The sequence below is a fragment of the Haemaphysalis longicornis genome, unplaced genomic scaffold (assembly GCF_048455015.1).
Source record: "Haemaphysalis longicornis isolate Haplotype H1 unplaced genomic scaffold, Haemaphysalis longicornis Haplotype H1 scaffold_5, whole genome shotgun sequence".
Classification (NCBI taxonomy): domain Eukaryota; kingdom Metazoa; phylum Arthropoda; class Arachnida; order Ixodida; family Ixodidae; genus Haemaphysalis; species Haemaphysalis longicornis.
Genome location: NW_027526385.1, coordinates 42,376,491 through 42,396,546, shown reverse-complemented (window position 1 = coordinate 42,396,546; position 20,056 = coordinate 42,376,491). Strand labels below are relative to the sequence as shown.

General features: G+C 47.5%; 1 protein-coding gene across 3 annotated transcripts in view; it reads right to left on the bottom strand.

Annotated features, from left to right (window-relative positions):
• Positions 1 to 2,553: 2,553 nt before the first annotated feature.
• The window catches only part of LOC144138107 (salivary peroxidase/catechol oxidase-like), a 51,441-nt gene continuing 33,938 nt past the window's right edge, over positions 2,554 to 20,056 (bottom strand). Inside the window, exons 5-13 of one of the 3 annotated variants that reach the window (XM_077670211.1) lie at positions 18,791 to 19,138; positions 16,934 to 17,035; positions 15,710 to 15,823; positions 13,745 to 13,872; positions 12,967 to 13,219; positions 8,331 to 8,658; positions 6,620 to 6,789; positions 5,968 to 6,076; positions 4,261 to 4,452 (exon numbers count right to left, since the gene is read on the bottom strand). In XM_077670211.1, the coding sequence (XP_077526337.1) occupies positions 4,392 to 4,452; positions 5,968 to 6,076; positions 6,620 to 6,789; positions 8,331 to 8,658; positions 12,967 to 13,219; positions 13,745 to 13,872; positions 15,710 to 15,823; positions 16,934 to 17,035; positions 18,791 to 19,138 (1,613 nt within the window). In that variant the 3' untranslated portion in view covers positions 4,261 to 4,391. Of the gene's footprint in view, positions 4,453 to 5,967; positions 6,077 to 6,619; positions 6,790 to 8,330; positions 8,659 to 12,966; positions 13,220 to 13,744; positions 13,873 to 15,709; positions 15,824 to 16,933; positions 17,036 to 18,790; positions 19,139 to 20,056 lie in introns of all 3 variants that reach the window. The other 2 variants (XR_013315819.1, XM_077670210.1) reach the window with 2 other exon arrangements.

Here is a 20,056-nt window from a genome sequence, read left to right as displayed (position 1 = left end):
CCAGTCAAATTCAAAGCAGCAGGGACGGGGCCAAAGCGGCGGCGGCGGCATCGGAAGGGGTGTTTGGAAGGAGAACTGTTCCCCTCCTCCTCTCGCTTCCTCGTAAACTGCGCAGTTGACTCGTTTTCTGAGAGGTGAACGGGATGCGAGGCGCATGGGGTTGGCGTGGGGAGCCGGCGGCACCTTGCATTTTTGGTGCTTGCTGCAACCCGATTCAAGCGTTATATCCGATATCGTGGCGCTGGAGCATTGTAATAAGCGGTTTATTTTTCCATGGAAAGCATACAAAAGCGGACGGTTCCATAGCTGTTCATCATTATACCCGATATATTGTTATAAACAGTATCGTTATAGGTGGACTCGACTGTACATGGAAACAATGCTCAAGTTACGGTTGTGGTGAACATGCACCTTGCGGATCGAAATGGGAGGGGCTGGCGTTGTGCAACGGTCGTCACCTTATTTCACGGAACTTTTGCCGTGGCTCCACACTCGATCGTGCAACACAGTCTGGGATTAAGAAATCAATATCTCTAGTGCTCAAATAATTTAAAAAACACCGTGGTGTTGCACCGTACTTTGATCATATTTTAAACCGCTCTATTCCTTGTCAATGCATACAGCATAAATGAAAATTTAGGAAACTTTTAGGAAGGCAGTGTGCTTCGTACTTTGTGATACTCCGTTACAAATCGTCTTTCTCCAAAGGGTGTTTCAATGTTTATACTCCAAACTGACGAAGAACTGTACTCCCCCCCTTAGTTGCTACGAATTTGATTTTTAGGCTCCTAATTAAGATGATGTTCTAAATGTTAGCTGCTCCAAATTAAGGTTCTTCTGGTCCAAAATCGAGATTTTGCCGTTTTGAAAACCTGCTCCTAAATCTGTTTCAGTTGTATCACCCCTGGCTGAGAGAGAATGGTTTCAGTCCAATGACGCTTGGGTTATTTTGCAGAGTTTGCAAAGGTCGACCTTTGAACTCGACCTTGAGCTCAAATTTTGCAAAGGTCGAGCTCAAGTAATTGAGGTCGACCTTTCGGTTCATTGTTTTCCTTAAATTTCCTTTTCCTTTTACTTATATTGTATCATGCATGCCTTGAACTCAATTTGGCGCTGTGTGCAAAACACCATTATTTTTTGCTAAGCTGACTGCCATATCAACCAGACCTCAACGGTCCCCTGATAGGAAAGCAGTGCCTATAGGCCTCCTGCGCTGCCCAGGGGGCGCTGCGCAAGCGGCTTCCGGGCAGTACTTCCGGGTAGTACAAAGCTCGGCGGGTCCCATAGGATCCCGTGTTGACAGAAGCAAAATGAGCTCGACGCTCCCGATTATTTTGCGACGTGGTCACCAGCTCATCCCCGACGCGTCCGATCTATTTCAGCGATCAACTTCGCATTAGGGGAAAAAGATTTGCAGCGCTAAACACGTTTACAGCGCCGACGAAAGTGCCGGGACCGTGACGGCGTCTGCTACTCGCAAGTTCACCGATCGATGGTCGTACGAGTGAAATTTTAAGTGAAATTTCTAGTTTAAGCTAACACTCTAGGTGACAAAGAGAATGCAAAGAGAAAAAATTCAGCGAATTTTTAATAATATTTGACAATAATCTGGCGAAGTGTGAAGATGGGGGGGGGGGGGGGGGGGGGCAATTAACTGGAGGACGCCATTTCTCTGTTCTTGTCTCGCTGTCTAACTCCATTTGAAGTCAAAACCGGCGAGTCGGCGTTCAGATTCGACGGGCCCTGCACTAGAAAACCAACACAGTCAGTGATGATCGCATATAAATATTCGGGGCCCCGAGCCGTGTATGCGGCTCTGTTATGTGATGTTATAGAAGTACATCATCTCTGCAGGCAGCGGGCGTGTGATTTGGTGCATGTTTTGCGTCCTTTAATAGCGCTTAATTTGTTTATTTGGCGCTATTGCCCCACCTACTCGCTAGTATACATGTACCCTGCCGTTCGTAAATCGTGCGGCGTAAAACGTTACGCAAGAATCATTTAGTTTGCGAAAATACGAAACAAAATGTCCACTCGTTTCAAAGGCGGTGCCAGCACTGCCAGGCCAGCAGTGTCAGCTGAGTCGGCTGCGCAATTCTTGCGTTCGCTTGCATGCTCCCGCTGAAGCAACCTTTTGCAGTTACCTCAGGATATAGGATGAGCAGCGTTCCATGTTTATGCTACTCGTGAACTTTCCTTTGTCGACCGCACGCAAGAAGAAAAAACTGTTACTGTCGTCAAACAGTTAAACCACCCGACATGGCGATACTGTCCCACGCCGCGACCACCGCGACAGCTCGCTCAAGAGAAAGCCGACATATCGGCTTCTTTTAGTGGATATTATTTTGTTTGGCCTCTGCAACTACTTTAAGGGCTATTTCATACAGTATGCAGTCATTTAAACACGCCACAAAGCGCCACAACCAACTTTCACTCTGGCTTGTAATTGAAAACACATGAAGGGCGGCGAGGGTCGTCTGCTTTTGTACTACCCAGAGGCGTCGGCCGCTAGGGGCGCTGCATGTCGCCAAAACTCCAGCGCAGGAGGCCTATAACTAGCAACTATAATTCTTGCTCTGATGCTATTCATAATTGCAAATTCAGGTTGCTGTTAGCGCAGCAAGAACAACACACAAGGATTCTACGAATTACTCAACTTTATTGTAAAAGATCGTGTGAGTGTCGAAGTTTCTTCACTTGAGTAAAAAATGCTGCTGGATATTTTTGCTCACGAAAATAAAACCAATGTTTGTAATGCATTCTTACTACCCTGATCTCTCCAATTTGCCAACAACGCTCGATTTTTCAACCCAAAATTACAAAAACTACAAACCAAGAACCCTACGTATGTTCCGCGTTTTGGTTGAAATTTCAAGCTCTCCCTTTGAGTGTCCACTGACTCGTGTGGTTCGTAGTCTTTATTTCCCGTTCAGTTTGTAAACCCACGTCATAACTATCAATAACGGCAAGAAAAAAGAATGAGCGTAGAACTTTTAAAGGAGCCATGAAGACAAAATACAAGTTCGTTTTATTCGAAAGATTTCGTGTTTTATAGTGTCCCCAGCGCTTGTGCGGCAGCAAATGATGCACTAAGAAATTAATCAATTTAGGTTAGAATTTTGATTTTCCCGCCAAATCGTGTGTTTTGGTGACGTCTTCAATGAAGTCATAACGTCGCGTATACAAAAGAACTTCCACAGCGCCATTCGGGTCTGCAGCCTTGCTTGCCGTCAAACCTCCCAGATGGCGCTAGCATAGTCAGCACTCCGCCGTTGCATTGTTTTTGAGCATATTTACACATGACTTGTTTTTGTTACGGTAGAAAGTAATCGCTTCGTGAGCCAGGGGGCATGCTTGACAAACAGGGTCACGTAAGGCAACGTCGGTTACGCCTCGGCCAGCGTCGTATCCGACAACTCCAAAGCGTCGGACTGCTGTCCAGCTAAAACAAGCATAGTGCGCCCGTACCAACAGCAGTGCGCATCGATACTTCTATGTTTAAGTGTATTTTCGTAACTTTTTCTGTTTACTGCACCATTCTTACTGCTGTAGAATGGATATGCATTACATTTAGGCGCACATAGCTTGTTTGGCGTGCTTATAAGCTCTGCCTAATTCGCGTTTGCTTTTGCCGGCCTCCGCCTATCGCTGAGCAGTCTGGTATCACATCAAAAGGTTCTGTTGTGGAAAATGAGCTAGTGGGTCGCATGGCCACTCTTTGTTTCCCTAATTATATAGCTTAATTATTTGAGTGAAGTTTACGTTAAAAGTGGTGTCAGTATGATTCCAACGAGGCAATCTTTTGAATGAACCAAACTTGGGTTTTCTCTTCATGGATCCTTTAACGAAGGCTGAAAAGGCAGCCCTGGTGTAAATATTGGAGCTTGTCGCACCAGGAGAGGGCAGCTGCAATGTGAAGACCAAAGAGATGGGAGCGACCATAATGAAATGAATGAAATGAAAATAATGACATAATGAATGAAAGCCAAAATGGACTAGGCGAGGCAGGTAATGCGTTTAATGTATATCGAAGGTCATTTGGAAGTCATTTTTGCAAGCTGTTGTGTCGAACCACATGCCGCTGGCATGGGTTGTCGATCGCTTGTTTCACCGACATGAAAACATGGTGAATTCATGGGAAACCGCGAAGGAACACGCAACCCTGTGGCAAGTGACATTGAATGGCCCAGCTGCATGCCTTCGCTGTCAGGGAATCGGGTAAAGGTATTTAACATTCCTGCGCATTTGACACGGACAGGTGCTCCAAAGGCCATGTGACACTTTGTTTTCGAAACAGACGACATGGCAGTGGTTTCGAGCCATACAGCCTTGCATGGCTGCTTTTGTCCTGCCTGCAACCGCAGAACTGATCACGTGTTGATGCAAAGGCATTAATGTTTCCAGAAGGAAAAGTCGATTCCCGGGATTCTCGTGCATGGTTGCCTTCTGTTCCTGCAATACAAACAAAAATTTCAAGTCGTCAAGGCCAGATCGGATGTAATAAGGCTGTATGTACAAGTTCAGAGCTCTTTTCCGCGCTTGCTGTGCACATGGGCCCAATGATGCAAAAGAGGGCAGAAAAAATTTTGACACTGGAGGGGCATCTATACTGGTTCGAACTAGTACAAAAATAGAGCGTACACTAATCTAAACCAAACAAAAACTAGTCTAAGCCACGACACAGAAGAATGATTTGTTCTTAGGTAGAGTTTCAGTGCACGTTTTGATGAGAGCGAGCACAGTTCAGTAGGCAAAGAATTAAAAATGTTAGGAACGTAATACTGTCATGTATAACGACCAAAACTGGTATAACACTTCAAGGTAGTAAATGTGTCATGCATGGTGTCTCAGTTGTCCGACAAGGACCAACGGAAAAAGAAAATCACTGTTACAAAAATGTTTTGCAACCTGTCTCAGTTGTCTGACAAGGACCAACGGAAAAAGAAAATCACTGTTACAAAAATGTTTTGCAACCACAGTCTGAAAAAATAGTGACCAAATGAATGCAGCAGCAAAAAGGCCAATAAATCATTAGTGGGAACGCTCACATTATAAGCAACATTTCTAAGGGTAGATTTAAAGATAGAAGCCTTTTTGTCTTAATATTGATTCCGTTATCCGTACATTAGTTAATTATAGGTGTGGCATCTGCTTGAAGGTAGAAACACAAGTATCAAAAAAGGCTTGAACTTATAATAACATTTGTCCATATCTCTAGACTTCCTTACTTTTCAATCTTTTTCCCTATTAATCTTTAAGCCTAATGCAAAGCTTTCAAAAAGTTCTGAACCACTCGTTTTCTTCGTACTCGGAACAAGATTATGGCATCCACAAATCTCAAATGGCTTAAATATTCCACACTTACTTGTACCTTTGACTTTCCCAAATCAAATCTTTTAAATACCCAAAGCGAGAATTAGGGCGAGCTGGTGATGCAAGCTAAACCATAGGGAAATAAATACCTCTTCTACAGTTGAGCTATAAAAAAATCAACTACCTCTCTGGAAACGGCAACGATGGCGGAACGCGAACCAATATTGACAAAACCAGAAGCGAGCGGACCATATTTATTAATGGTGATTAGTATGGTGGTCGTCGTCGTTAGATATGGAGGCGTTCATTTTCTATCATTTTGCACGTCCATGCACCCCTATCCACATTCAAACTAATTCAACCGTGCCGTGGCGTAATTGGACAGACTTCGGCTTCATAACGAGGGAAACCCAGGTTCTATTCCGACCACAGGAAGCGTTTTAATTTTTCTTCACTCAACCCACGATAATCGTCAGAGAAAGTTGGCTTTCCTGCTGTGCGTTTCCGACGTACGAAGAATCATCGTTTCTATCGCGTTCTACTGAACAACGGTTTACTGAACAAGCACCCCGAGTAAGTGTGCTTCGCATCACGTGAGGAGCCCTCGGGGGAGCCCTGTATGATTCCGGGGTTCTTGCGAGTGCGTGGGCTTACCGTCTCTGGTCCGCTTGCTCCATGACTCTGGAATGGATCGTCTCAATCTCATCGAGGTTATCGCATAGCACCCGGGCCAAGGTCACCTTGCGAATTTCGCGCAACTGATCTGCAAACAGTTAACAGGTGTTAAAAAGTGTTGAAAGGCGGCTGTGAACAGTTCGAAATGAGCCAAGTTGACTATCATGGGTCCGTTCTGCGCAAAATCAGTCAGCTATGGATAATGGCTTTCCTCTGTGCCGTTTTGAGCAATGATCGGTGGAAGAATTTAGGTGTACTCAGACATGAGTGGTGCGAAGAAGCGTGCACACTTAAGAGCACACTCGTTATAGTAAACCGGCGTAATTCTGTAGCAGACTCGGTGGAGATATCACATGTCGTGAGCTGATACTGCTGCAGTTCTCGAGAAGATCATGTTGTTCTAATCTTATCATTCATGTGCAGTCAACGCACCTGCGATACGAAACGTATTTGAAGGAGTGCTAAAGGCTTAAATAACTTTGTTTCAACTAAAATATCACAACCAATTGGTAGCACTTGTGGCTCTTATCGACAAACGATGCTGTGTTTGTTCAGTAAAGCTGGCGTTTGACTGCCACTTTTTATGGCGCCGACGACAACTGCATGTGCTCACAGGGCCGCATTCGCTCACCGGCCGTGAAAGAGTTGGAGAGGCCGCCGTTCTCGTACCAGAAGCGGTCTGCCCTGCGCAGACGCATGAACTGCTCGGCGATAAGGCAGGCGAACGTCGGTCCCACCACGCCGCCCAGAACGGGCTTCTCCGCCAGGCCGCCGGGGAACAGGTCCATGTCATCCACTGACCTACATGTGCATCAATTGTCACAAATGTGATAACGAGCGAAGATAAGCTATGAAACCGAGATATGAAACTCACAAGCTTCGCACGAAGTCATAAATTGTTGCGGCTTAAGGTCTACACTAATTGCAGGAAACACGGCTATTTTTGCAGGCATACAACTATGGATGACATTATGTTGCATTCTCACCGTTCATTTTGGTTAACGGATTCTTGGAAAAATTTTTTTTTTTGTTCCCTGAAATTAAGATTCTCATGCTCTACCGACTGAGCTAGCCGCGCATGGAGCGGACGGAAACCATTCGCCGCATAATGCTTCCCGGGAGTGTTTACACAATCCTCCCAATCCTCCCATGGTTCCCGCGTTCATCCAGGAACGACCTGACCCCCTTCATGCATGCGAATTGGGCGGGTAGCAAAAATACCGTCGAATTAAGAACCTCTGCCGGCAACGGCTTGCTGACGCCTCACCACCTGGTTTTCTTGCTCCTCTGCAAGAACAGGAGAAATTTTTGCCAATAAGGTCTACACGGACTCGGCCTACACTCCGGACGTCATCTCCAAATGGATTCGCATAGGCACCTCGCTAGTCCTCGGTGCCCCTACTGCGGCAGCAACAACACACCGAACCTTTTCCACCTCATCTGGGCTTGTTCAGCTTACTCAACTGACCGCGACCAAACGCAAGTACGCCCGACGACTTCTGAAGAACATGTCAGAAACAACCCCCAAATGTTACAGCAAATTACAGAATTCGCTCTCAAAACAGGTCTCTATAAAGTAGTATGATGGCGGATCGTTCACCCACTCTCTAGATGCCTCCTCAAAAACACCCTTTGTGTATCCTGAATGGCTCCTTTTGGATGCCCCGATGATGGTCGTATTAGAGTGTTCTCGCCACAACGTCAACTGTGCATACCGTGCTAAGTGAACGCTCACGGTGCAGTAAAAAGCCTTTATATGAACCATCTTCCCTACCCTTTTTCCCATGTCCCACAACAGAAACTATCGGCCTCCTCCTATAATAAAGTCATCCATATATCTATTTTTTCTTCCCGTGTGTTTAGTACTTACAGCTGTTACCATTCCAACCAAAGAGTGGCTTGCGCGTTTGTGCAAGCTTCCCTGAATTTTTACTGCCGGCGTATAGCACCGCCAGAAAACTATTTCTGGCTACGCCGCTGACCCAGAGATAATATATAATTTATTGCTCTAATGCTTAGATATTCTACTGGTTCTGGTATACTGACCCGCACCTTGATTGCCACAATTGTTTTCTATTACATAATCGCACTTATTAACAGGAGGTCACCTCGACGGTTTTACTTTCGGACCTCCTATACTTAACAAGTATACGTGCAATATGTACGTATATATGAAAATGTATAACAAAAATCTTTGAACTCATAAAACCGTTATAAATAAATCGTAAATGATAAATAAATGACTGGTAAATAAAAAGTCTTCAAAAGACTATGAAGTTCTTCAGCATTGCAGGCGTTGTCCTCCTGTGGGCATTCACTTGAATCAACTCCAAATCACTCACGCATAAAGTTGACCGAGCGTCTTGGAAGCCGCGGGTCCCACGAACTGTTCCAGTTCCTGGAAGCTTCGAACATCCTGCAGTCCGCAGTGTCGACGCCAGGCTACGTAAGGGGCTAGTCCGTGGTCCCGTCCCCTCTGTACGTTGAGCGCCATGAGGTCCAGTCCGAAGTCCTGCCCTTGTGGCTGGAAGAGCCGATTGGTGAGCTCGGGACTGAGCTGCTCGTCCATGCCGGCCGCCGGCTGATTCACCAGGCCCAGCACCAGGCGGTCCACAGCGCCGGGCCGAAACAGGCGCGTCGGGTTGAAGAACTCCGAGTGCAGCGGCGTGTCTGCAGACGTCGTCAGTATAAAACAAGACACTGATAAGTTGCTTTCATCTCACAATAAGAGTGCACCTCATCATATACACCAGGAGAGGACGGACTATCTTTTTTAAAACTCCGAAAAGGACCCGTCCCCGAACGCCGCCGCAATGATCAAATTCTTCAGCTTCGTTAATTCGTATTAAAAGAGTCATGATAGCAAAATACAAGTTTAAAAGGTGTAAAAATGTTTAGTGTGCATTTTTTTTTCTCATATCTGTTATTTGATCAAACAGCGATAAAATCGCTATCATTGTTACCACGAAGAAGTGTTTTGAACTTTTTTTTTTCTCGGTAACAATGATACCAATTTTATCGTGAAGTTCTAACAAATAACCGAGATATGAGAGCGAGCATGCACAGTAAATTTTTTAGACCTTCTTCTTAGGTTCCAACACCATAATTTGTAGCTTTACACCCTCTTTGTGTGGCACAAAGGGTGTTGGCCGACTGCAACACCGTTGGTTTTCTGGAGGGTGTGAGATGGGCGTTAGTTGCAAAAGGAACAGCGGAGCTGGGGTCGATCAACTTCTTCCGGTTTTGCCATGTTTTGCTAGACTTCGCTATATTTTGTAAGGTTTTGCGATGTTCTTGCTAGGCTGTAGGCTAAGTGCTGAGGGATCAGGCCAAGTATAGCCGGATTTTACGAGGCCGTTCCGGGTGGTCCCCCACACTGACAGCGGATCCCAGGGGAAAACAAGCTAGGGTGTGCCCCAGCACCGCTGTTTCTCCAGCCTATACTCGGTGACAACTTAAGAACGGCACCGGAAGTTGCCGCTGTGCCTTGTCACCGTAGCCGGATGTTTCTCCGCGCGGCGCAAGTAGGGCGTTACTGGGAATATTTTGAACATGGCGTGATCCGTTCCCGTGATTTTTTGGACTTAATATGCTTATAAACGACTCCAGTGACGACAAACAAACTGCGTGAGACAAGCAGACGATATCACGCATTCATAGCAAACCCCTTTCAAAGCGCGCGCACTGATGTCACGGGTCCGGCGCTTTGGCGGAGTGATACACTACATGAGGTGGTGCCGTTCTTGAGTTGTAACCGAGTAGTATAGTGAAAGCTGCGTCATTATTTTTTTTCGTTTTGGTAGCCAAAAAGACTTCACCTTTAAAATAGTATCACCCTTGTGCTCACACTTGAGCATGCATGAAAGCCGGCTTCACCGTTATAATACCCTACCTGCGGTGGTGAACCCTTTACAGGCGGCGCAGTTTTTTTTTCTTGATATTTTTTTGCTAATGCTACCGGACAAACCTCAAGTTTAAACAGCTCCGCTGTTAATAAATTATGCCAATTCGGATTGGTTTAAACACCATGAGGTATAAAACATTCCCCCGCTCGCAGAAAATGTTCGTGTACACCTCTGTAAAAGGGTGGAAAAAACTCCAAATTTTAAGGTCTTTTGCACCTTCTTTTACGTTCTAACACCCTAATTTGTAGCTTTGCACCCATGTGGCAAAAAAGGGTGTTGAAATAATGAACACCGTTTTTGGAGGGTGCTGAAAGGGTGTACAATAGGTGTTTGGTACCTAATAAAATTTTATGAATTATTGAATATAATAACAACGGCACTTTTCTCACTCCGTCTCACGATTAAAAGTTCTGCAATCGCCATGCTGACTTGTACAAGCTGACATCAAAATGCATAATTTCAAAGTTATTGCTATAATATTTCATTTTTGCGACAAGCCCACCGACTCTATCAAATGACTCTCCTCTGCTGGCTGTAAAAGCAAGAAGAGGAGAAGTAGCTGTAAGGTAAGTTGGTAATAATCGCACTCCCCGTGCATCTCGTTGCTTTTCTTCAATTCATTTGTGGTCCAAGTGTGCCTTGTGCGTGTTGCACGTGTCTGTATGTCGTGCTGCGCGCTCAGACGATCCAAAATTGTCACGCGTAGCTGCGATGCCCACACCCTTATTTTAGGGTGTTAAGAAGCCTTACACACTTATTTTAGGGTGTGCACAAGCACACCCTTTTTTTAGTTTTAAACCCTTTTTTAGTCACAACGCCTTTTAAAAGTGTGTGCCACGGGCACGGTGGCCACGGGATAAGTATTTACACCCTTTTGGCCAGAAAGGGTGCAAAAAAAGTTTAGGGTGCGAAGCATGGGTGACACCATAGCCATATTCCGGCTACTTATCTATATCGTCACAGAATATTTCTTTGTGTGAATGGCGGCCGCCGATCTAAGGCGCCGCCAAGAAGCATGACTGGGCGATTGTATAGTAGGAGGGCCTGTAGTTCTGTTTGATCGCATCACGTGAATGTCAACCTGCAGTTAACGCACTGATAACGGCGATTTTAGTAATGGCCCATGTCAAGTCACTCTTGCCCATATTACGTCACTGTAGCGCGAAGTTTGAAAGCGTTTTAATATTTCTTGCATTTTTTTCCGGTTAAAAAATGGCCGCGTATCTGCTCCTCTCGTTGCAAATGTCGACGAAAGACGATAGTCGACTGGCTTCCCTGCCAAGGAAATTCCTCCCTTCTCTTTTCCGCTCACCTCTCATGCTGTTCCTTTCTTGTCTCGTTCCTCCCAAGATAACACGCTAGAGGTTTCCTCAAGCCAATTAAAATTTACCGCGTTCCACTGCTCCAAGTCGGGTGCCTCGATGCCAGCGCTGCCGTACGGCGGAGACGCGCGTGAATCGAGGCGCCCTACTTCAACGTTGAACTGAGATTTAATTAGGCTCCAACCAATACAATGCAAAAAGGCAAAAACCCGACGTTTCGAAGCCGGCTCGGCTTCTTCTTCAGGGGTGACAGTGGCCACGCTGCAGCTGCGTCTTATAGTCTCACATTTGCTGGCCTCGCACAACGTTGCCCTACTACACGAATGTTCCAAGCGAAAGGTGGAACCCATCTAGTGGAACCTTTCGTTGCTGTTGCCGCTTGATTTTTTAAATACCGCCAGTAGCTATTGTAGCGCGGGCAACAGCAGGCGACGGTTTTTTGCAGCTGATGTATATAGTATTTCATTTGCTATCGCAAAAACCAAGCGTCTATGAACTTTTTAATAAAGGAACACTGCAAATATCAATTATGTATTGATTTTCTGCCTTATATTTGCGTGATGTCTTGTTCTTGTTCAACAATGTTGGCAAGTATGAACATTGGCACCATTCTTATACCCCTGTCACACGCGCCAACCTAATGTCATTTTAGACGAATGAGATTCGTTTCAAATGACATTCGTCTGCTGTCACACGGGCTCAGTCTAATGACATTCGCTGCGAATGACATTCGGTACCAAATGAGTCCAGAGAACTCATTCGACTGTGAATTCGGACCAACTGCGTACTCTCAACAGCAGAAGACCAGAAAAAAAAATCTTTAAAAAAATAAGAAACTGATTGTTTGCCACTTTTTATTTGATCTTGCCTGTTTTCAAAGTTTTCGCTTGCTTTATTGAGCACTTCGAATGAATTACTTCCGCTTTCAGTGTGACCGCATGGGTTCCCGGCTTTGCGGGCCTTTGCCAACTTTCAACCATTTCAACATGGCTGCCGCCGGCATGGGGACGGAAAATGCGCGCGCCCGCAATGCCGCGGGACACCCAAACGAACGCACGCAATGGTCCGAGAGCGAGACGTTCGCTCGGCGACAGCCTTTTTCACGTCGCTCATCGCAGCGTCGTCCCCGCGCGCCGCTATGTTTGTGGACAAATTGCGGTATGGATCATGGCGGATCTCCTTGTTATTTGTCTTGGCTTCGTATGACTTATTGCAACAAATTACGGCCTAAAAAGAGTGCGCATAACGCATGCTAAAGCATTTTAGATACTTTTTCTCAAAGTATAAACGCTTATCTGGATTACATCATCATTCTATGCAATTTCGAGTGCGCCAAGTATACTACCGATTGCCATTGACATCACACGTGAATGACATTTGGTTTGTTCGTGTAGCACCTATGCTGAAAACGAATGTCATTTGAAACGAATCTCATTCGTCTAAAATGACATTAGGTTGGCGCGTGTGACAGGGGTATTAGACGTTTAGATTTGGCTGTGGGTGTGGGTATACAAGTCTATTGCGCAGCTTCTGTTTCACTTTGGCCGGGTGGCTGAATCGAGTCACAGACAGACAAACCAAAATTTCTGCTTTTAAGTATAGGCCAAGAAAGGCTATCGTCTTTAAAACGTCTTTCGTGGGGGGGAGCTGAGTGAGTTGCCAAAGGGTAGTCCTTTCAAATATAGAACAAAGTTGTGTTTCGTCTTCATGGCCCCTTTAAACAACGTTAGCGATATCCGGTTTTGGCGCACCGTTGAGCAGGAGCCTGTGTTGCTTGTCGTAGCGGTAGAAGGCGTGCGGCACCATGCTGTGGCCGAACCGGAAGGCGGCCGTGGCGAAGACGTTGGATACGCCAGGTTCCTCCGAAGGATCGTATCCCCGAAAATAGTGGCTGGCAGCGGGCTTGAGGCCGAATATCTGCGCCACCGACTCCCCCAGCACAGCGGGCAGAAACTCGACCAGCGTCACGTGCTGAACTTCGGCGGCCACGATCCTTCGCGCCTCCTGTCAGAGCACAAGAGAGAGAAATTGTGGCGTCCTTGTAAGTCTGAATAGTTTTATATGCGTGCGATTTTTAGTGAAAACCAACTTCGAGCCACATCGACGTGTAGCGGAAGAAAAAGTCTGCTTTGAATGGCCAGGGCGAGGTTGCTGCACGCACAAGAAAAGCAACATAGGGTTTTTTTTAACAGCAGAGCTGTTTAGGCCGACACAAAACCGCCCGCCGAAGACGTAAATCCCCGAGCGCACGTATACGCGTCCGGCGTCGTCCAGGCTTGCACGTGCACGCTTACGCCACATGAGAAGCTACCGCCTTCGTCGTCGTGTAGCGACCGGCGCGCCACGGGTTCGCCGCGCCGAAGACGATGACGACGAACCTGTCAAGCCATCCTTTCACAATCACATGCTAGAGTTTTTATTTGAGGAAACTCCTGAAGATTTACTCAACATTGTAAACATGTCAACACGAAAGAGAGTGCGGAGACCACTCCATGGTCCGCGTTCTGCTGACCCGGCGCTGTCGCGTACCTGGAACAGCTGCTCGTCATCCCATCCGGGGTTCACCGCGGCCAGCTTCCAGGCCACGCGGTTGTGCTCGCGTGCCCAGATGGTGTGCAGCGCCGTGAGGCCAGGCTGCTCGTTCACGCGGGAGTCACCTGGTGGCACAAGACGGAAATGCCGCAAAATACAGCTAGTGATTGCAACCTGCGAGTCAAGAGGCAGCACATTGCCTCAGCCATCACGGTGGGTAATGCTTTTCACTGTAATAATGACCAAGCAATGGTCGTCGACAAAAAAAAAAAAAAAAAAAAAAGAATCCCGCCCGCAGAGTTCCAACATCTTCACGCCACAAACAGAGTAAAAAACCGCTGACAGATTGTCTGTGTTTGCAAGACTCAAAAATTTTCCCCGCATTTCCCCGAGGGGAAGAATGTGAAAGTGCGAATGCATGAGTTGAATTTGCGCGGTTCGGTAATGTTCGCGAAAGAGAGACCACACACACACACAACTACAAAGAAAGAAAGATGCATTTATTCACAGACACCTATTTGTGTTGTCGTTGTACTTGATTGCTAGAGCGGATCTCAGCTTTGAAATTTCGTGTCAGTACTCCTTTAAGCGGGTGCATTAGCCCTTCTCACGCCCGATTCCTGGCCAATCTCCCACGTGGGTATGTGCCATGTCAGCGGCCAGGCAGCGCGCGCCCATCTCCCCCCGTTGCCAAGGAAGACGAGGAGATTCCTGGCCAATCCCCCACGTGGGTATGTGCCATGTCAGCGGCCAGGCAGCGCGCGCCCATCTCCCCCCGTTGCCAAGGAAGACGAGGAGCGCGCGCACCCGCAGCTGTTGCTATGTGGACGGACGGCGGTCACCGGAATTCAGGGTCGCTTATAAAGTGCATTCGCACTTAAAAGCATCAACAATTCCGTTGTCTGTGTTTGCAAGACTCAGAAGCATCAACAATTTCGTTGTCTGTGTTTGCAAGACTCAAAAGCATCAACAACTCGTTCACGTATCCTCCGTCTCGTTCAATGTGATTGCGCAGCGACACCTGCGTCCTTGCTTTTGTGATTTCTTGTGTTTCACCGGCCACGGTGGCTCAGGTGTCGCGCTCCTGATCCTAAAGTCCTGGTTTTTATTACCGGCTGCGGCAGCCGCTTTTCTTATCTAGACGAGCATAAAAAAAAGCCCGGTGTCCAGATTTCTTACCAGGTCAAAGACTTCCAGGTGTCCTAATTTCACCCGCAGCCTCCACAACTGCGCGCTTCGTAGACTAGGTACCTCTTTTGAATTATTTGGTCCCTCCTACTTTCTTTGGCGAAATGAGAACCGAATGACGCTAATTCCCATAGCATGAGCAATGAACATGAGCAATGTTCTCTGAACGCTGTTCATCAGCCATGCGCCAAAAACATGTATCAAATCTACATGTCACTAAGTCGTGCGGCGCAGCCGCTCAATCCATCGGCAACCAGTTGAATAGAGGCAGTTCCTCTGCCGGCGATCAACCAGAAGAACAGTTTTTTTATTGTTATAGGGGTGCCTTGTGATTAGCTTCTGAGGCTTTTTTGCTCTGGAATCACTCAAAGAATTAGCGAGACGGCGTAGTTAGATTGTCGATGGCTTGTGGTTCGGTTGCACTTGCACCAACGTGAAATATTAGGGAATTTTTAAGCGACGCTGATTTCTTTAGGAACAAACACAGAAAACGCTTGGTAGCGTCCCTCTGACCTTCAAACTCAGTCAAGGTCAAGCAAGCACCTCGTGAGGTTTCGTCGCGCTGACGGAAGCACCACCGACCTCGCTGCGATCGCGGGCCGAAGCAAACAACGTCTTATGACGTTGCGAAAACAGCGCGTCGTTTGTTGGCGCAGAGAAATGGTTAAAAAGGTCCTTTCTGATGGAGGAATTTGGAACGCCACGCAACTAAAGTTTCGCTTCACATCGATTTCCGCCTGCGCGTGGGATTCGCGATTTTTTTGTTTCACGAACCTGCCATGAAGCACTTGGAGTTGCGGCCCCTCTCCTGGCACTCAAGGATCTCGGCTTCAGAACCGGGAGGTAACAGCGGTTTAGACCCTTTCACTTCCAGTGTCCGAAGCATGCCTGTCACGAGGAAACGAGGAAAAGAAAAAAAAATGTCACGAGATATTAGTGAACGTTCACTTTACCGAGAGTTTCAACGACAACTGATAAGAATTTCTTGGAGGTTGTCTATTCGGTGCTAATAAAACATCAGTGTGTGCACAAGAAAAAGGTGAAAGGAAGCAGCGTAGTTTTAAAAATAATTGTCAAAGGTTTATTAATTAGAGGGCCTATATAAAGACGAAGTACTATAGTTTGGTTCATTTGAAGATATTTCCATGTCAAAATACAAATTTGGCGCTAATGTCAGAACGGTTCAGCAAGATAACAAGGAAAACAAGATACCAAGATAACAAGATAACAAGACAGTGCTGATTCTCCAGCCACTTTATCGCACTGTATACCTGTGCCATCTGAGGACTACACTATGCAATTACAGGTCGCCGACAGAAGCTGCACGCTGTAATTTTGATAGCTTTTGTTATCTTTGAGCGCGTCGCTTGAATTACACCGTAGACTTAACGTCCGGGTTACTCTGTTTTTGGCACATTTTTAATAATGCCACTGAAGTTGTGCAAATAGAAATGTAAAGTTTACCATCTCTGTTATCTTTATTTTTGTGAATGAACAAACTTCCTCGGACACAGGAATAGTTTTGAGCGAGCTATCAAAAGCCACTCCTTTCAAATGAAACAAAAACGTACCTTAAATTCACGGTCATTTTAAATTTGTACTGCTAGTTGTAGGGAAAAACTTTCAAAGGTGAACTTTGTGTTCATGATTCAAACGTGGGGCCTGCGTCTTAAATGTCTCACTGAAACGCTTGGACCTCTCCCATCGCTAGCTCTCCCTGTAAAATAGTCTACAGACACAGATAGTTCGTTGACCTGGAGAAGGCCATGGTTAGCCTGACACAACGCGCTTATTTTAATGTTTAGCATCACAATTGCGAAACAGGCTGCACAGTATGCGATCATGTTCCGGAAGGAAGTGGCTCGGCCCTGTGTATCCTGTATCCTTACGAGCTGTCACCGTATTACAACCGCTTCCTTTTTACCGTACAGCCGTCGCATTCGGGCATGTTTGAATTAAATAAAAATTAAGGTCTAGCAACTACAAGATCTCACTGACCTTTCCGAAAAGTCCTCAGCTGGTTAGTTTCTTCAGTCGTGGAACCGTACACTGCGGAAGCATCGATGAATGCGGTGACCTGGTTGGTATGATCCCGTGCGCCTTAAAAACAACATACGCCACGGTGTAGTTTAGGAATCCCTGTTCTATGCCGCTCGTAATGGCGTGGTTAGCACAAATTCACATCAATTGACCTCTGACCGCAGAATATTAGCGTCATGGGACCAACTCTCGGTACAGTTGTGCGTCATGGAAGTCTGCAAAGGGAGTTCCTCGCCTTGCGTGGCCTAATGGGTAGCATGCACCCAATTTTTACGTATAAGACGATGGTCCGACTGCCGCCAGTTACTCTGATGCGCTGTCTTTTGTGACTGCTAAATTTATTTCCTTTGGTCGGGTTATCCGAGTGACAGACAGACAGAACGACAGACATGTATAGGCAGACATATCATAAGAGCGCTTCCCGCAAGTCGACTGCTCTGCTGTAGACACTCATGTCACGGCCCGGGGGTTAAAAGGAGTCACCCTCACCCTGAATTGTCGGAGAGGGGCTGGCTACCCCCCCCCCCAAGTAGCTTAGGATACAGTAGCATTAACATAAGAACCACAGAAAGTGGCGGAGGGTATACAGTCGCCCAGATAGCCGAACTGGTGAAGCATGGCACGCTCAGTCCGAAGGTTGTGGGTTTAGTAACTTGCTGTAGTTTTTTTTTTTTAACCACGTTCCTTCTGAAAATCATTTAAAGCAATCTATTTCCTCACTAAAATGGCCGCATATCTGCTCCTTTCGCTGCAAATGTCGACGAAAGACGATAGCCGAATGGCATCTCTGACAGTAAACGCCTCCCTTCTCTCTCCCGCTCATGCACCTCTCATTCTGTTCCTCTGCCGTCTCGTTCCTCCCAAGGTAGCACGCTAGAGGTTTGCTCAAGTAAATTTAAATTTACCGCGTTCCACTGCTCCAAGTTAGGTGCCTCGATGCCAGCACTGCCGTACGACGAAGACACGCATGAATCGAGGCACCCTACTACAACTTTTATAGAACCACGTTGCCCTACTCCACGAGCGTTCCAAGCGGAATGTAGAACCTGTCTAGTGGAACCTTTCATTGGTTTTGCCGTTTTATTTTTTAAATTCCGCCAGGTAGCGCGGGCAACAGCAGGCAACGGTTTTCTGCAGTTGATGTATTTCTTTTGCTATCGCAAAAACCAAGCATCCAGAATTTTTTTAATAAAGGGACACTGCAAATATCACTAATGATTTATTTTCTCCTATATATTTGCGTAATGTCTTGCTCTTGTTCAACGATCTTTACGAGTATGAACAATTATGAACAAGTATGAACATATAAACAGCGCTTAGACGTTTAGATTTGGCTGTGGGTATACAAGACTATTGCGTAGTTTCTGTTTTACTTTGACCGGGTGGCTGGATCGAGTCACAGACAGACAGACAGACAGACAGACAGACAGACAGACAGACCAAACTTTAGTCAAGAAAAACTACCTTCTTTAAAAATGACGATCTACTTCCTCTTTGCCCCACTTGGCATTATTGGCTGCCGGCTTTCTTTTCTGCGTACGTATCCAAGACATTCACAGGAATAACAAATTCGCTCACAGACCCTTCTACGTTGTGTAGCTTCGGAGGGATGCGAATTCGTGCGCGATCTTGACGGAACAGCGCGATCTGGACGGGACGAAGAGAGGACAACAACACAACACGAGCGCTCGTGTTGTTGCCTTCTCTTTGTACCGTCAAGATCGCGCTGTTCCGTCATTACACCAACTGGCCCTGTTACCAGCAGCCCTTCTGACTTTCACGCGCCGAGCGGGTGGTCTCTCGGGGACGTCGTACCCAACCTGCAGTCCCGCTTGGCGGCGGGTGCCGAGCGGCTGAACTCCAGGCAGGTAGAGCCGAACTTGCGGTAGAAGTTGTCCCTCCAGGAGACCGGAATGGCCAGGCACTCCGGGTGCACGTCCTCCGGGGACATGAGCGGCCGGCAGCACTTGGGCGGGAAGCCCGACCGGGACACGGACAGGGTGGTCAGGGACACGTCGTGGTCCACGAACTGGCCCCACTGCATCAGCATCAGCGTGGCTCGGGGCTCCTCGGGGCTCGCGGCTCGACCGGACAGCGCCTGGCTGATCTGTCTTCCGCTGGGCAGCGGCGATCCGCTGGTCGCGATCCGTGGTCTCGAGATTCCTGGGCGGGTTATCGGGCTTGTTTGCGCTTTGCTTAAAGGGGCCACGGAGGCGAAATGCACCTTTGGTTTGTGAGGGGGCGGGAGCCCATCGGCAGATCAGCAGCGGCATCGCGATCAAGCGGAGGGAGCCCACCGGAGATCGGAGCGGCAGGGACATCAACAGAGTATGGCGGAGTGAGATGGTGGTGTAGTCGGGTGCTGTGTGCGGGTCGACGGGACCGACGGGACTGGGTTGTTGGTGCTGCGGGAACTGTGATGCGCGAACTTGGTGGACTGTGAAGTGCTATATCTAAATCGCTGCTGAACAATAAACCATTTCACAACAAGTGGGGGCTCGTCCGGTCGCCGGCCACCATGAATAACATCGACGGCTCGGAAGCAACGCCACCAGCGCCGTTAATTCCACCCGAATTACTACAGCAGCTACGGGACAGCACGTCGGGCACACCGATAGAACTGGAGCGCCTTGCCGCGCAAATTCGCAACTTGCTACTCGCGGCCCCGTCAGCGGACGATGCCACCGCCACCATCACGGGAGTGCCTGCGCCAGCTAGGCCTCTCAGCCACGCTGGCCACGACTCTCCGAACCTCAAAGGTGCTCCCATCGCACTCCCCAGATTCGTTGGCTATGAGGACGGACAGTCGCCAAGAGAATTCCTTGAGCGCTACAAAGAATACTGCGACGTGTGCGGCATCCCCACGGAGAGCCGGGTGCAGCTGCTGCCAGCGGCGTTGGACGGCACGGCCAAACAATGGTGGCGCTTTGTTGGGGGATTCTCGGAATGGAGCGCGTTCACGGCGGCGTTCGAGGCCGAGTTCGCGGGTGTGGACTACAAGTCCAAACTAAAGGCTGAGCTCGACCAGCGAACGCAGCACCCTTCCGAAAATTTAAAGCGTTTCATCCACGTGATCGCGGA